This window comes from Lathyrus oleraceus, chromosome 6 (genome assembly GCF_024323335.1).
Source record: "Lathyrus oleraceus cultivar Zhongwan6 chromosome 6, CAAS_Psat_ZW6_1.0, whole genome shotgun sequence".
Classification (NCBI taxonomy): Eukaryota; Viridiplantae; Streptophyta; class Magnoliopsida; order Fabales; family Fabaceae; genus Lathyrus; species Lathyrus oleraceus.
The window spans coordinates 310,997,314-311,015,107 of NC_066584.1; the positions used below are offsets into that span (position 1 = coordinate 310,997,314).

General features: G+C 34.1%; 1 protein-coding gene and 1 long non-coding RNA gene across 6 annotated transcripts; one reads left to right on the plus strand and one right to left on the minus strand.

The window, feature by feature from the left end:
• Window positions 1-818: 818 nt before the first annotated feature.
• Window positions 819-3,630, minus strand: LOC127093387 (uncharacterized). Of its 3 annotated transcripts, none has more exons than XR_007792531.1 (5): window positions 3,312-3,630; window positions 2,714-2,806; window positions 1,711-1,824; window positions 1,553-1,620; window positions 819-1,103 (listed from the first exon to the last, which is right to left on the minus strand). It is a non-coding gene; the product is annotated as an uncharacterized LOC127093387 (long non-coding RNA). The 3 variants fall into 3 exon arrangements; XR_007792532.1 differs by having other exon boundaries at window positions 3,053-3,630; XR_007792530.1 differs by lacking the exon at window positions 3,312-3,630 and having other exon boundaries at window positions 2,714-3,041.
• A 400-nt stretch (window positions 3,631-4,030) lies between these two features.
• On the plus strand, window positions 4,031-16,145 carry LOC127092239 (uncharacterized). 3 transcript variants are annotated; one of them, XM_051031086.1, is made up of 19 exons: window positions 4,384-4,453; window positions 4,625-4,704; window positions 4,884-5,524; window positions 5,625-6,494; window positions 6,608-6,712; window positions 6,801-6,978; window positions 7,244-7,338; window positions 8,504-8,664; window positions 8,843-8,994; window positions 9,786-9,904; window positions 10,960-11,123; window positions 11,376-11,450; window positions 11,801-11,872; window positions 12,788-12,925; window positions 15,003-15,158; window positions 15,322-15,374; window positions 15,461-15,639; window positions 15,748-15,832; window positions 15,921-16,145. In XM_051031086.1, exons 7-18 carry the CDS (start codon window positions 7,244-7,246, stop codon window positions 15,806-15,808), a joined length of 1,425 nt encoding a protein of 474 aa, XP_050887043.1. In that variant the 5' UTR covers window positions 4,384-4,453; window positions 4,625-4,704; window positions 4,884-5,524; window positions 5,625-6,494; window positions 6,608-6,712; window positions 6,801-6,978; the 3' UTR covers window positions 15,809-15,832; window positions 15,921-16,145. The 3 variants fall into 3 exon arrangements, with proteins under 3 accessions (XP_050887042.1, XP_050887043.1, XP_050887044.1); XM_051031087.1 differs by lacking the exon at window positions 6,801-6,978 and having other exon boundaries at window positions 4,884-6,494; XM_051031085.1 differs by lacking the exons at window positions 4,884-5,524; window positions 5,625-6,494; window positions 6,608-6,712; window positions 6,801-6,978 and adding an exon at window positions 4,031-4,284 and having other exon boundaries at window positions 4,374-4,453.
• The last annotated feature ends 1,649 nt before the right edge of the window (window positions 16,146-17,794 follow it).

Here is a 17,794-nt window from a genome sequence, read left to right on the forward strand (position 1 = left end):
TAATTCATTTGTAATGGTTTATTCACCTGATAAAGTTCCTTACTTGACTTCTTATTGGATTCACTTGCTTTGTCATCATCAGGTTCAATCAGCGTTCCTTTGTTTTTTACCTGCACAGGCAATTCATTATATTAACAAATTACTAAAATAACAAAAATGATATTTTTGAAAATCAAAATATTGTTTTTGTCAATTTAGATGGAAGACAATTTTGTCAAGAAAAAATAAGTGCTCACGACTTCTGTAGAGTTTTTGGAATTCTTCTTGCTACTACTTGCAGCACTTGACTTGGTTTGTATTTTTGAAACTTTCACACAAGATGAACCTGAAGTTTGTTAGTAGAAAAGAAGTGATTGCGGCCTTTAGAAGACTTTGAGGTATTATGATGTCGACCTTTTTCAGAACCGCTCTCTTCCAAATTAGAATTTGTCTCTAGTTCAACTCTGAATCTAATTATGTGATTAAAGACAATGAATTTGAAAACATGGTAAAATAATAAAGTTAAAACTCTCCTATAACATACTGTTGAACACACATATAACAACCCTAATAAATAGACTAACACGTGTCAATTAATCATATGTTTAACCAATCTAGGTCATCAAAAGGATGCATAAATCACTAAAAAATGAATTACAACAGAAGTTGTATAAAGCAAATGCTGAAATCATTCCAAAATGAATTACAAGATAGAATTGTTAAGCTTGTAAACAAAAACAAAAAAAACTTTCCCAAATTCATTCATCTTTTGAACTAATATTTAGGAAAAGAAATTAATTGAATTTCACCATAAAGGTACATTTATAAGTAGCCATATTAATATTTTAAGAAATTTTTTTAATAATACTTTAGATATAATTTATGTACCAAATTCTATGCGGCTAGTCATAATTTGTTTAACAACTTTATTATCCACATCCATATGAACTCATTGAAAGTTTCACACTTGCTTAATGACATCAAACAAAAAGTCATCCTCGAATTGATACTTTGTCAATTGATGCTGAAATTAATCTAGTAATATGGCTAAATGCTTATTTCTCATCAATTGGAATTTCCATAAGCTCCCATAACTCTACCAATAACTTAGTAAGCTCTTGTACCTACAAGAAAATAAAACTATATTCATTATCTATGAACCATTCATCCACCATCTTGTTATATCTACTTTGATTTTCCTTTTATGTAACAATGAAATCAACCAATTCAACAACAATAAATATGCAATCGAGCATAGATAAAATCAATCTTACTTAAATAAAAAAGTTTTACAAAAGAAAATTTTGTTCAAAGAAGTGGTTACCCAGAAATCGGTATTTAAAAACAGTAAGAGTAAGGATAATAGTGAACTCAAGATCATATATAACCAGACTTAAAAATTAAAATGGAGAGATAAAAACCATTGACATGTAAATAACTTTTGCAAGAGAGCTTAATCAACTTAAAGATAAAAATCAAACATATTCAGAAGCTTTTAATAAATAAACTCACATTCCTAGGAAAACCCAGGATTAACTTAAACAAATGCAAACAAATAAGTAGAGTTTTGAACCTGATAGAGGTATATAATTGATTCAACATGTCTTCCTTAGCTTTTTCAACTTGGCCAAGAATAATTTCCTGTCAACCAAACAACTAATAAAGGCATTAAAATCAACATTGTCAAAAAGAAAATTTTTAAACATAGAATATGTCAAAACCGAAGCTTACCTTTGGTACATTAGCAACTAAACTATTTAATACTTCTTCAACATACCCACATACTTCTTGGGACATCCATCAGAGTTCTTCCCCATGATGAACAGGTATTCGAGACATCGTATCCTGAGATAGTACATGAAAATAAAATAACCACAAGTCAATAATCACAAATTCAAGTTTACCTCTCAGTTAGAGCCCAAAGTTAAGAACCCCTAATTGATCCAAGTGCCTTCTCATTTTCTTAAACAAACCTTTTATCTTAAGAAGCTTTCAGCAACAGCCGTAACAACGGTTGAAATTCAATCAAAATAACATAACTCAACACTCTTAAAACATCACCACACCAAAACAACAATAGAACAATAAAAGAAATTTGAATGCACAACACATACTAAGTCATCAACATTGTTTCATAGGGTGATATCAATGCTAACTTTGACAACATATGATTTCCCCATCTTAACAACATACCTGACATTATTTCTTAAGGTGATATTAATGCCAACTTAGAATTGATTGAGATCATACGATGCCGGCACATTAGAATTAAATTGAAATGCACAAAAATAAAAACACTATATCAAAATATTTGTGTGCATTTTCTTCTGAATTAGTGAATGACAAAAAACAATTGTACCTCAACAATGGAACTATGCTCATCTGTAAAATTGCATTCATAGTGAAAGAGAGAGTTTAACGAATCAAATTCTAGCTACTAATATAGCTTAAGCATGGAAGAATAAGTTTACTTACGTCAAAGTCCTCTTATGCATAAACCACACATGCAACATAATCAATTAACTTATAATGAATATGCTAAACTCTTGCTAACTGTAGTTGAATGAAATGAACCAATTAAATGATGACTTAGGGTATCTTAATTCAATCTTTTGCCGAAAATAATGAAGTATTGTCCAATAAAAAATGTTTTATCTCTTTGTAAGGTACAACCTTTGTAATCTCAATCATTTCTATCAAATGAAAAGGAGATTTACCAGTTGAATTAACTTACACGAAGCGATGAACTGCAGAGAAAGTACTGTTGCTTCAGCCGTAGGAGTATCCCACCTTTTGTGGCATCACCAGGATACAAAATCGAGCAAATCTATAAAACAATTTTTTTATTATGAAACAACTTCACTGAACTTTATGTTTAACTCTTCTCTATAGTGAGAGATGATAATCAATGTTGAGGAGGAAACAAAGTTCAATATGATTTAATCTAAATTCATATAAAGACAAATACATGCTTATCTCTTAAAGTATTTCATTCTATAATTATAATAATAGCATGATCTTTGACAATATCGGGGTTATTCTTGAAAAATATTCAATATTCTCTAATACCAACCTGTTTTGCTCGTGAGTGAAGAATCGAAGCAGATTCAAGTTGCCCAGCTTTCATAAAAAAATCATGTATCAAAGCATCGTAAAACTAATTTTCACAAAATAATCTAGTAGATTTACACTTACATTACATCAGGGTTAACCTTGACGTGACAAAATAATCTGATCAGGTACAAATAATGGTGGATTTGTATTATGAAATCGAGTGTGGAATGATGAAATGTTAACGACAGCAGAACAAATCTGCAAGGAGTATAAATCACCTTTTTGGGACGGCAATGTGGAACTTCTTTCCGTGCTGAACAGAACCGGACAGAAGATGCAACAACGGTGGAGTTGGGGACGAAGGTGGCGAAATGAATAACATAATGAAATAGGAGCTCCAACGGAGATGGAGTTGGGGACGAAAGTGGTGAAATGAAGAACATAACGAAACAGAATCTGCAACAGCGATGGCGTTGGCTCCGCCGGTGGCAATGAGGCCGGATGTGGGGTAATAAAGAGGGAAAGTTTTTAACATTTGAAGTATATTTTAAGATCTCAGCAGAATATCTTTTGAGTACTCTATGCATGAAGCAATGAACAATGAATTTCACATTGAAAGTTGGAAATAAACTTTTTAAGTTTTGCATGAAAATTGAAAAAATTACTTTAGTATGTTTAGACAAAAATCATGTGATTAAAAAAAACAAACTTGAATTAAGAAGGGTTTAGTGATAATCTTTTATTAGATACTAATAGATTTAAAATATTATTTTAATTAATAATATATATAATATTTATTTATGGGTCATGCTAGACACCAATTAAAAATTCTAAAGTTAATTAAATACAAATAATATTCTTTTAAAAAATTAAATATTTATATTTTTAGTGCATTGAATACACAACTATTTAAAAAAAACGTATTTTTTTAATCTTTTAAATAATGCTTAAGTTATTATTTTATTTCTCCCTTTATTTAATTCAAAAATAAAATAATTAGTTGGTATCATCCTTGAGGCTATATCAAAAACTCTTATTCGGCGTCAGAAGGGAAGGACCGGAGCTTGTATTTACTCAACAGCACTTCAATGGGTTTGGATCCTGCCCAGCCCTCCCCTTTTTCTAATCCCACCTCTGTAAAAAACTGAATCACCGTGAACTCGCCGGAATCTCTACTGAATCACCGTTCATCGACTTCTCAATTAATAGCCTGACAATACTGTTTCACAGCAATCAAAACATCTACATTAGGTTTTTACTCTGTTACCATTATTCATTTCAATCTTTCTCAGTTTCCCTATATCCTATCAATTCAAATACCTGACATCAACCGTTTTCAGTTTTGCAGTTTCTCATTCACTTCCAATGTCGATGGATAAAGACCCAACCAATTTGTCTCGCACATTCAAGTACCTTTTAGGTTCGCTTTTTATTTTCAACACACCATTGCACATTATCATCATTTTTAATTTCTTTACATGTTAGACACAGAAACATACAATTTCTGAAATTATCTAATTTCACTAATTTCTTAGCAAATCAGTTATTCTAATTTCACAATTTGTTTTTTTTGGGGATAACATGAATCCAGCTACTCAATTCTTGTCGAGAGGAATTCCATTTATATTCAACACATGGATTGTGAGGCATCTCACTGAAGAGGACTACGCGGTAATATTTTGTTCTTCCAATTTTGATTTTCGTTACCATCTTTTGACTGTATGATTGTAAACTTACTCCTTAAAATGTAATTTAGTTCATGTTAAGAGTCCCAAACGTTCCCTTTCTTTGTCTATATATATGGAAAACTCCTTTTGAACCTTTTGTCCACTTGACCCTGTGCGAGAAAGAATTGAGAGTGCTGCTGATTGCACGCTTGCCTAGTTGATGATCCTCGGGGGTCTTTGGAAAGCCAGAACCGGCCCACTTTATCGTTGCAAATTCATCATTGGTTTTAGCGCTCAGCCAGGTTATCTTCACTTGGAATGGATTCTTTGAGATCACACTGTGGATAAAGGCATAGTAGCGTGGCATGCTATCTTCATCATCATATGCAGCCCACACTTGGTTCTCACCAAAAGTGTCCTCAATTCAGTCCCCATCAAAGTCATGGAAATCTGGGTCTGGAACTCGCTGAGATAGAGAGAGGGACCTCTGAGTCAGCAGAGATAGAGTTGTTGTTGGTTTCAGAATCAACAATTTCGTTTGGACCAGGCTTTTCTTTTTTCTTCACTTTGACTTCTGCACCAGTATTCTTTAATATAGAAGACGCATACCGTTCATCAAGCTTTTTACGAATCTCCTTCCACTCATCAAGCCTTCTACAACTCTCCTTTCACTTATCAAGTTTCTTACAAATCTCCTTCCGAGCCTTTTCCATCAAGATGTTCCTCATTTTCTGCTGAGACATGTCCCTAGTACCATTTCGTCTGGAGTTTCCGGCAGCACTAACCTTTCCTGCATCAAAACTATTCTTCAGAGACCCAGACACGTCAGTAGAGTTTATTCCTTTTTGATGCCATTTCAGCTTCCATGCCTCTTTTATCACTATCAACTTTATGTTCACCTGTGCACTTTTTTTTTCCAAGAAGGCTGAAAATCTGAACCTGCAACAGTTCTTTCAAACAACATGAGTTTTCCCAAAATGTGTCTCCTCACTCATCAGAGGTGTCGAATCTTCATGCCTTCTCTTCAAATTCACAGATGGCCTGTTAAAAAGACCAAGAGCTCCAGAAGCAGTAGAAACTGATGTCGTTTCACTGGAAATGCCACTCGGCATAGAGAAAGGACCTGACCCAAGCAATGAGTTGACGGCAGACATCAGTGTCCTACTTGAAACATGGTCGTTTCTTACCAATCCGGTTGAGTTGAAGTTATGCTATTTCAACAAAGAAGCTCTTGAAGTGGGTGAAGCATTTGCGATTAAAGGCGGGGTTGGTGTCTCAGAAGCAAAAAATGTCTTGTTGCAGCCGGCGCGAACAATATTGCAGTTTCTATAAACAGCAAAGTACTCGTAATGTGTCCAGCAGAAACTGCACACAGTCCATAATGAATGTGGTTTATCAAGAGGGGCTTTTGGAGTAGGATTGGTGTGAGCAGCACTCATTTGATCTATGTCTTTCCCGGTAGCAGAATTAAACAAACCATTATAACGAGCAGGTACAGGAGGTGTTGGAGTAGGATTGGCATGAGTGCCACTTGTGAGATCTCTGCTCTTTCGGTTAGCAGCATTAAACAAACCACCCCGAGTAGCAGGTTCAGAAGGTTTCCCACCAAAGTTAGTAGTATCAAACAAACTATTCTGAGGTATACCACCAGTAATCCTTTTGAAGGACTCCCACAAGCGGCACTTTTGATCAAAGGCGGCTCTCTTAGCTTTATCAGATAATACAGTCCAAGCCTGAGAAACCAGCTTAAATGCGCCATCTGCACCCACTGCCTTGTTTTTCTCCAGATGCAGAGTAAGAGCCATCTGCCTGTAACATTTCTGAATTGTTTCATCATCATCATCTAAGGGCTTTGCACCAAGGACCTTGTACCAATTAACTTCTGCACCAATTCTTTTTTTCATCAGCTATATAAACATCATGGTTGCCAGCAGTTCACGGATGCCGTCAATATCGAGATTCAGGGCCCAAGGCCTTCATTGCAAGTAGTTTTGCAACACCAAAATTATCCTGTAAGAACCTCTTCTCTGCCATCCTTTTAGCCCTTAAGGAAGAATCTTTGGAACATTCCATTACTAACTACTTTGTTTCTCTGGCTAGTCACTCTTTTTGATTCCCTTCTTTAGAAGCATGACACCGAAGCAACATTAACTGGGAGTGAATAAATATTCACACCAAGAATCCAACAACTCAGTGTATGCAGAAAGATGCTTCCCTTAATCGCACCAAGCCTAAGAAACCCTTAACATGGAGGAATAAAAGATAATGAGAAATTGAAGTGAGCTTCTCACTTTAGACGAGTCATATTCCTTAAAATAAATTGTTTTCCACTTACTTTTCCAGTTGTGATGATTATTTCCATTTACTTGGATTTGATATAGCATCAGCAATCTGTATACGTTTTTGTCGTCTGCTTTAATTATATACTTCTTTATTTGGATGTCATTTTTGGTGTGTGTATGTGCTTTGTTATCGTTCTGTGCTGCATTGTAAACTTAATTGATTAAAAATGATTTACCATGATGTTACCTTTTGTCATGCAGATGTATGCAGTGCAGTTTCATCTATTTGTCACATGTGTTTTATTTCTTAGCCGGGAGGGTTTCCGACGAGCATGCATGCGGATGGATATAAAACGGTGATCCCTTATATTTTACTAATTCTATCATATAGGAGTAACTGTGTTTAGAAAACTGTGTTGTTTTACACTGTTTTGTCAAGTTAGTTTGGCTATTAGGAATATATGGTGGTGTGCTCTCATCGTTCATTGTGCCATGGGCCTTCTATCTTGCATGTAGTTTACTCTATTGTACTGGGCCTTGGTTTCTGTTGAGCTTGCACATTTCAACAGAATAACTAATGGGCCTTAGTTTCTGTCGAGCTTGAATATCTCAACAGAATAACTAATTCTGTTAGAGTTAGTCATGCATTTATAACTGCACTGTAGTATGGAAGAAGCTCTTAGTATTCTAAAATTGATTTTCTTGCTGGAGGCATCACTCGTGACTTGGCTTCTTTCATGCTTGATAATGAGGGGTGTGTTAGTTCTTTTAGTACTCTTTGTTATCCTTATCTAATCTATGTTTTTGAACTACTCATTTATGACACGCTTCAGCATAAAATGAGTTTAGTGTTTGGTTTAGATCTATAGCATCATAGGTAAGTAATTATTATTTTATGATGCTTTAGATAAACTATGTTATTGTTCAATCCGAAGAATTATTAAAATTCTGGTCCGAGTCTCTCAATTATTGGTTATACTTATATCTATATATTGAATGTCTTAGAATTTTGAGTTTGGTGTAACTCAACTATCAAAACCAGTTCGTAAGAGGTGAGGATTTCCTCCACTTATAAACATATTTTCTGGCCGTATCTCATTTGATTTAAGACTCTTATTACACCCGTAAAGCCTAATAGTGTTGGGCTTGGCGCGTGTATAATACATGGTGGATGACCCGATAGCGGATTTTGGATAGACTCCAATACCATCTTAGAATTTGAATTGGGCTTTACTCACCCTTACTAAACGACTTGTAAGGTAGGGATTGCCCCTACTTATAAACATATTTTTCCAGCTACATCTCATCTGATGTGAGACTCTTAACATAATGAACTAGTAAAAAATGAATATTAAATCCCTCAAATGTTGTTTACATCTACAACTCTCTGATGGATTAGAATATTCCTAAAATTTTCAGATGATTGGAATTAAAGGTTATTAACTTGTATTATTTTTTAAAATTGAATTTTCCTATGCTCTTGCCCGAGCTCCATTAAAATATATATTTTTCATATTATAGTGATGGTACTTCAATGGAAGAAGATGTCGTGAAGCTAATGAAAGTAGCATGGATGAGTGTCCCACTTGGCATATTTGTTACCATTGTAGCATCCCTTTTTGTCTTCTGGTGGCAACAAATAAGTTATTTTAGTCCTTATGGGCAAGCTGTCTTGGTCAATGGTAATCCACCGAAGCTTATTGTCATATGTTTTCCTTTTCTTATACTTTTATATGGGTAATTAGAGGTATTTTCTATAATATCGTCCCTGTTAAAAATATTGATGTACCACATCCTGGAATAACTGTTCAAAGTATCACAATTTGATCTTTTATCAATGAAGTTCTCTTGTTATGCCAGGTTGTGCGTGCATTTTGGAGCTGTTGGCCGAGCCTTTGTATATTCTTTCCCAGAACTTGGTCTTGCTTGAATTACGGTTGATGGTTGAGACAGTAGCTACATTCTCACGGTGCTTGACGATGTACTTTTTAATTGTCAAGCTAACTGGAATGGTAAGAGCTTTGCTATACTGAGCATATATTTTAGTCTTTACTTTCCTTATCATTAAGCAGACAGTCAATGCGTTTTCTACTATTCTTTGACATACCAATGACAGGTTAGTTATTGGACAAGTTTCTTTTTTGTCAGCTACTATTGCCTTTGCAAACTAGTTGCCGTTGTTTTTCTGTCTACGGACATTTTTTTTCTAATTTATTAAAAGTGAGACCATTAGACTGAATATTCTCTTAATTTTTGCTTCTATAAATAATTCATTTGTTACATTCTTGATGAACCAAAAGCTGTTCAGATAAATCAGAAATGCAATTCAATAAGCAGGAGCAATTATAGAAACTGGAAATTAGAGAAGTTAAACTACAATAAAAAATAGATTATTTGCTGATGATTTAATCTGTGATAAAAAAAAGTCTTATTGAAAAACTTCTACAGAAGAGTTCTTTACATAAATGTCAAATCCCACAAATTCTAGCTAGCCCTTTGACTCTTTAATTGTCAAATTTTGGCAGAGCAAAAGGAGCTTCTAGTGCTTCACTCTTGCATTATGGACAGTAGGCAACAGTGTTGCTTCTTTCAAGTAATTTATTTCATTAATTTTTGGAAACATGTCCCATTAAAAAAAAAACATTTGTTTGTTTCATTTCCCTATTCTGCATTTTATAAGAACTAGTTTATCAAGGTGCATTGGATTTTTATGTACTTGTAATCCATAGTTTACACAATAGTGTGGTGGACTTTGGTAATCTTCATGTAACAACTGATTTCTGAGGTGAATGATAATTTCCAGGAAAAATCAATCATATTTGCGCTGTCACAGTCTGCTTATGGAGCCAGCTTATTTCTTGGTTATTGGGGCTATCTGCTTTTTTTTCGGAAACTTAGACATTCTTACCTTTTCCCATTCAGGTACAGTTTTTTGTTTTTGACATAAATTTCTACACATGGTTGATACCTGTTACTTCTATTACTTTCTCATCCAGAAGATAAAGGAAATTTAAAAAGTAGGACTTCATAAATTTAGAACTAGGCAAGGATAGCTCAAGGAAAGGGTTGTGTGCTTCTGCTCCAAGCAATGGTCTGACAGGCTTATATAGGAATATAATAGGCTAGATCTTCTCAAGTCCTTTCAGAGGAGTCATATTTGCCAGAAGCTACTCCTTGTAATCTTTATTGATCTTATTTTTCTATTTTATATGTGGATGTAAGCCTTTGCTGTCAGTTGAACAATGTTAAATTCCATGTCTATTATCTTCTCTTTTTTCTTGTCGGTTGCATGATAGGCCCATTAAGCATATGAAAATGGGTCCATGAATCACGCTTCCAACCATATGAAAATGGGAAAAACTTGGTACAAATGTAGGAATGGAGAGAAAAGAGTGATGACAAAGAAGGGACATGCGGAAGGAAGGGATTGAAGGGGAGAATCTGGGGAATCTGAGCAATCATGAGAAGGGTATTAGGGAGGGGAGGAGTAACCGTAGTGGGCAGTTTTTGAGATATTGGGTACGGTTTTGGTATATAGAGTAAGGATCCAATCCTTCTCTCTGGGTATATTTCCTTTTCCTTTTTCCTTTTTGTTAAATCCATCTCAAACGAAGTAGTAGTCTACTCCATTTCATTTTTCCTTTCATTGCCGATTTCATTCGTTTCAGAACCATTGTAACCGGATATCTCTTTTGTTTCAGTTCAATATAGCAACAGATAACTTCTTGTTTTTTTTAGTTCAATCGTAACTGTACACTTACCTGTATTAGTCTATTGTGTTGTATCAAAATGATGCCAGTCTTAACCCATCTCGTCTTCTGGTTACACACGATTTTCTCTTGATTTAAGATCTGATATATTGGATATGCTTTGCAAGGAAATAGTGGAAACTTGTTAATGTTTATGAGCTTTATTTTGTTTGATGTTTGCTTATTTATGTTATCAGTGTGCAGTTTATAAGTAACAAATTATTGCAGAAAAGGAAATTTTTTTGGATTTGACCAGCAGCTTTCGAAGATGTGCACTCTGTTTACCTTTCAATCGTTTCGAAAGCTGATCCTTCAGGAAGGAGAGAAGATAGTGCTTGTGTGGTTTGATACACCATATAATCAAGCTGTATACGGCCTCGTGGATAAATTAGGTCAGTATATGCTTTAGATAATTTGTGCTGGAAAGCTTAACTATTGTGTTTCTAAATCTTCTAATTGCATTAAGTGTACTTACTTTTATTTATTGAGAAGCACTATAATGTTTCTAGATCTTCTAATTGCATCAAGAATACTTATTTTTTTAATTGAGAAGCACTATTGTGTTTCTAAATCTTCTAATTGCATTAAGCTTAACTATTGTTGTCTAAGCATGATTGTCTTTTTCAAAAAATACCACCTTTCAGGTAGCTTAGTGGTGAGACTTGTCTTTTTACCATTTGAAGAAAGTTCATATACAACATTTGCAAGGTCTGCTTCAGGTTCTATTTCCTTGCTTTTTTGATATTTGAACTTTAAAACTGTCTTGCTTTCTTTTCAGTTATTATTTACTTCTAAGTCACTCTCGCTCATTATGATTTTCCGCCTCTTTAGAAATCATAATACATATAGCTTTTGGTATTCACATACCTCTTGTTTATCATCTCTTCCTCATTCACCGCGGTGTGTTAGGTTTAATTAACTACCAGTTAATTATTATTGTTGTTGTTGTTGTTGTTGTTGTTGTTGTTGTTGTTTAATCATAAAGCTTACTGTTTTAGCCGGGCATACAGCTTCAGTGAAATTGTTTTCAATTTCACAAACTGAATAATGTTTTTGTTATGCTTGACAGGAGAATACCCAGGAAAACACAAGAAATTAGGAAATTGTTTGACAGAATCCCTCAAGTTGGTTTTGTTGATTGGTATGTCTTTTCATTTCATTTCATATTTTGTGCTGGATACATATTTATTAGTTTTCCGATTTCTCAGTACCAACAAGTTAACTGGTTCTTTAAAAATCGTAAAGTCGCATAAACAGATGCAGTCAATGTAAATTACTGTATAACCATTTGGGATGCTGCCTGATATGATATAGGACGTGTACTCCTATTCTCTTATCTTTTGTAGTAAGAAAACTTAAGTAAGGTATTTTTCCCCTCCACATGGAAAATAAAATAATGGACATTTTTGTGATATAGAATGTCTTTTATTGAAAAAAATAAAAGAAAGGAAACTTGAATCTTACAATTTATGAGGCTGTGACTCTTCCTGTAGGGGAAAGAAATAGGATAGGAAAATATGGATGTAATCCCGAGTGAGGTTTTCTAACAGATTGACCTCAGTTACCTAGGGCCGGTATTAAGTGCCACAAGAAAGAACATATTTATGAAAAACCATATGTTGTCAGCTTGGTAAGTATGTCGACATACAATTTTAATAGACAATAACAATTATGTTAAATGATCTCTCAAAGAGGATGTGTCTAAGGCATTGGTAAACCTTCTGAGACCATAAAATTATTGGTTTGAAATTCTCACTGTTTCATAGTTTGATTTTTGAAAATCTAGTTTTTGAATTTTTGCTGGAGAATCAGTAATTTATTTATATTAAAGATAATTAAACAGTCTTTCTTGTCACAAGTCACAATTACTGTGTTGTGGCCTGCCTAAAACTTTCACTCTTAATCACAAATTTAGTCACTTGTACTGCCGTGATTAAGAATTGTGTGTATAGCCTTATTCATTTTTCACACAGGAGGAAATTTAGACATGCTTTGCATTAAATTGTATATTCTACTGGTTCTTCTGCGGTATAATATCCAGCTTTGTGCTTTGCAGGTGTTGTTTTCATGGCATTTGGTCCAAGTTATTCTTATTCCCTCATTAGATTGTTGTATGGAAAAAAATGGAGTGATGGAGAAGCATCAATTGTTCTCCGCTATTATTGCTTTTATGTCATTGTTTTGGCTATGAATGGTAATTCACCTTGTCTCTCGTTGCTAAATTTCTTAATTGTTAAATATAATAATAATTTTTATTACATTGGTTCTTGGGGCTTTATGCCGTAGGTGAAGTAGGAATTAGTAAATTGACTGTTAGTTTTATTGTCATGACTCTTCATAGTTAAGTACAGCAGAAGACTAGCCAACAGAATATGATAATTTCTAAACATATTACATCTATTATTAGCAACTATCAAATAGGGTAATCGAGGGGATTTCCCCACTCAACATGCTACATATTATGAAGAGTAGGAAATAATTCCCAGAACAAAACAGTATTGAGTAATGAGAAGAATGAAGATTGCAAAAGAAAGACTATAATTCTTAATTTACCAGCAAAAGGGAAAGAAAAGTATACAATTCAATTGTTGAGATACTATTAACAAGCCGAACAACCTCATAATAATCTATAACCAATAAACTAGCTGTTGAGATATTGATTATTACCGCTGTTCCGAAATATAGGGCCCTGTTGATTAAATCACATGAATTAAGAAAGTTGGTAGTAGTAATAAATTTGTTAATAGTGGATGTTTTTACAAATTTCTTCTTCAAGAGAGAGTTTATTTACATTCCCATCATAGTATGTATTATAAGTCGTAGAAAGAGGTAAAATAATTAAGGATATGTTGGTAAAGAAATGGTTAATGTAGTTTAAAATTAAAAAATGGGTCTTATAAAAAGAGATATTTTTTAAGAGAGTCCTATATTTAAGGACAGAGGTAGTTTATTTAGATTTGTTAGTATCTGATGGAAATTCCGTGCGATCCGCTCTTAGCCGTCTACTTGTTACATTTGGCTTGCCTTTATTGCAACCTCTAACACCTTCATTGTGTTGGGTTGGAAGGGGTGGATGTAGTCTCACCTTGCTTAGAGATATCCTGCGTAACGTAGTGTTTATAAAGCTTGGGCAGTCCTCACCTTACACGCCGGTTTTTTAGGGTTGAGTTATGGCCAACCCAAATTCTAGTATGGTATCAGAGCTACCCTAGATCCGTTGTTGTGCTTCCTCCATCGTCCACGCTTTGGTCTCATTGAGACCTGAATGTGAGGGGGAGTGTTGGGAATTCTGCCTTTGTTGCATTCCGCCCCTAGTCATCTAATTGCGGCATTTGACTTGCCGTCATTGCAGCCTCCAACACCTTCATTGTGTTAGGTTTGAAGAGGTGGATTTAGTCTCATATTGCTTAGGGATATGGGCTGCCAAACTTTGGCAGTTGTTAAAGCCCCTACCACCTCCACCTACAGTGACGCATGCGGCTCTATTGGAATAAGAGGCTACCAATCTGTCGATCATTGAAGCGCTGCCGCCATACGATGCAGCCACAAAGCTTTGCGCATTCCAGCATGTGAGCCACACGCGCCACCTTCTTGCCGCCGTTTTTGTGTGCGACTGCACTAAATCGATGAACAGGTTGGTCGATTAAAGGCTTGGCTAGTGTAAAAGGATATACTCCAGTCTATCGTTAGGATTACAGTGGTACCCTCTCTTCAGCTGTGAATATGACATTTGTCCGCATCTTTACAGCTATGGCTTCCATGAAACTTCGACCCTTGTTTAAGTTAGATATCAAAAATGCTTTTTTGCATGACGATTTGGTAGTGGAGATTTATATGGAGCATCCTCCTGGATTTGTTGCTTAAAGAGGGCGTAGTTTGGTTTGCAAATTGAGGAGTCGTTTATATGGCTTGAAACATTCACGTTAGGCATGATTTGGTCTGGTCGATTCAGCAAAGTTCTACTACAGCAGTTTGGGATGACTCGTTGCTAATCAAATCACTCGATGCTAATCAATTTACATTTTTGTGAGATTGGTGTTATAGAACTTGTAGGTTTTGATTCATTCGAATGCCCAATGCATAATGATGCATTAACATAGTTAAGTATTGTTATGAATCCTCAATGGATGAGATATAGTTTAGGTAGACCTAACCCAAATTCATAGAGGTATGAACCATTATGCACTTGCTTATTTCCCTTGTTTATAGCTACCCTGGTGGATTACATTCTTCACCTGTTTATGATGCTTATGTTTCTCTCCTCGTTTCAGGAACGTCTGAAGCCTTTATGCATGCAGTTGCAACAGAGAGCCAACTCAAGCGTTCAAATGATTCGCTACTTGTATTCTCTTTGATCTCCGTAGTTCTGAATGTTCTACTAATAAGGCTATATGGGTCAGTGGGCTTGATCATGGCAAATTCTCTTAGTATCCTTTCTACCTGTGTACCAATCTTGACAGTTGCTTATTTTATGCTATTCACTGTTTTCTTTCCTTATGGAAACCACAAGGACGCACAAACACATCAGTTATTGTTTATAGCCCAATGTTGAAATGAAAGTTTTTGTTTTAATCCTTCACTCAACTAAAGATATGACTCTGAGGATTTTATATTCCGCGATGTTCATAAAGGATTACTTCAAGGTACGATAATTGGCTTTGATTTGCCTGACCATAATTGATGCAAATATTAACACTGACTTTCTTATTTTATTTTAATTTCTCCACAGGGATCTTCCTCCTTTTCTTTTCGTGGCTGCTTTCCTTCAGGATGGGTTATTCTGTTACTTTCAAGCGTAATCACTCTTGTTTCTGAAAATGTAGTTTTGGACCAAGATAATTTCTGGCCAACATTTATGATCCATTTCTCTGTTGGGCTGGCTTGCTTCTGCGTGTCATCATACATGATGTATATTCATCTTTCCTTTTATTTCGACTTCTAAGATCTTCTTATGAATATTATTGGTCTATCTTTCGCTTTTTTCTTTGTTAACATACTTTTGTTTTTATCTTTTAGCTATTGTCGGGAAAAACCTTTCATCAAGAAAATTATTCGCTTTCGCGACCATTCGGACTGATGAACTCTGTAAGTTAACTGCGAGGTGAGTTTTTTTTCTTTCTTTCTTTTGAAACCGCTAATTTGTTAAGATTTATCCTTGGATATAATAAATTAGCAATTTTTTTTTGCAGATAATCGAAGATGATGAATTACTAATTAGTTTTCTATGGATGATAGTTTGTCCTGAGCTGACAAACATAAATTTTGATACATGCATAATACTACTTGATTCAGATTTTTGTAAATTAGACATAATTCATAGATAATGACAGTGCATTATAAGTTTTTAATTATGTTATAATGATAATTGAAAATCTTGAAAACAGTATAAGATTTATGAATCACTTATTCTGCTAGTGATTCTGTTTAGTGTGTGAAGCAGAAATGTTAAAAGTCAAAACCAATCCACAAAAAGCAAAAAGCTATTGGGTTGGCCTCCAATATCGCTAGAAATGAGCAACAATGGTAATAATAATCTTTGAAAAGCTTAAAAAAAGTAGAAAAAAAGAGAAAAGAAGAAAAAACAGGAAGCTTATGATTAAAATGTAGACTATGATTTAAAACCAGTATCCAATTAAGAGCGTGCAAAAAGTGTATTCCATTTTCTAAAACAAAATGATGCCATTTGTTGAGTTTTGCTTGAATTCCTTGATAGATGGATTTCATACAACTTTTTGGATTTTTGCTTTAAATTGCAGCATTGCATGGCTACCTCTTGTACATGTTCAATGAAGAAGATACAATTTACAAACATGAAGATTCAAATCAACATAGAATGGACTTGTTACTAGTTTTTGTTTTAACATAAGACAAAATAAGACTGACATTTAGAATGAAATTGTTACTAGTTTTTGTTTTAACATAACGCAAATTAAGACTTACATTTTTAATGAAATTGTTCAAACAAAAGTCACTTCAAACTAAATTATAATATAACTTGACCAGTTATATAAAACTAATGTCACCGTGCAAGCTACCAAATCGAATTTGTTACTTGTGAAACATGATTTTAGTGGAAATATAAATGCTTGTTTGCAATTATAAAATTATTTTCAAAGAAAAACTTTATTTTAGTGTCGAGAAAGATTGATTTAGTCACTAAGAAGTTGACTTATACATTGAGACGTCATTAGTTAATAATTAACCAGTAGATATTTTGATTAATTTTGGTTAACTTTCTTTGTATTTTGAGACATCAGTGAGTTTGAAGTCCAATTCATTTAATTTTTCTTTTCAATTTTTTTTTGGGATATATCATATGTATTACTAAAAGCATTACGTGAAAATATAAAAATATTCACAGAATCCGAAAATGCATATCCAAACGCATTCTAAGTTAAGAAAAGTTTGATTTAATGTGAAAAAATTACGGAGATGCATCTTCCGGCGCTACTTGTATATAACGCGCCAGAACCCTTCTTCTTTTTCACTTGATAAAAAAATAATTTTTCTCTAAAACACTCTCAAAATCAATCAAATAACATCAAAGTTTCTTCTATCAACATCAGTTACATCAAAAAGCTCATTCAACTACATCAACTTCAAATATTCCTCACTTCTTGTAAGTTTTTGATTATTATAATTTTTTTTGAGGGTTTGTATAAATTTGTAGAAATTGATGATTAGGTATTGAAGTACATAGTTTATGCATGCTTGATAGTTGATACTGTTAGATTAATATATATATTGATCATATGTTCCTGATAACAAAAGAACAACAAAATCAATAAAACAAAATACGGAAATAGAATTAGAGGTTTTACCTCCAACCATTGTTGCAGTGTTGTGAGTGCACTGCCTTTGATTCTTCCAAGCTCTTGCTCTCTCAATATAGATGGAGTATTTATTTTCTTGATGAGAGAAAGCTTTGGGGATCAAAGACTATTTATAGGCTTGATTCTACCATCAAGAATTTAAAGCCATTAAAATTCATTACCATCCAATTAAATGGTCATATCAATTTACATTAAAACCAAAATAAATCATACCCCTTTCAGAACAAAAA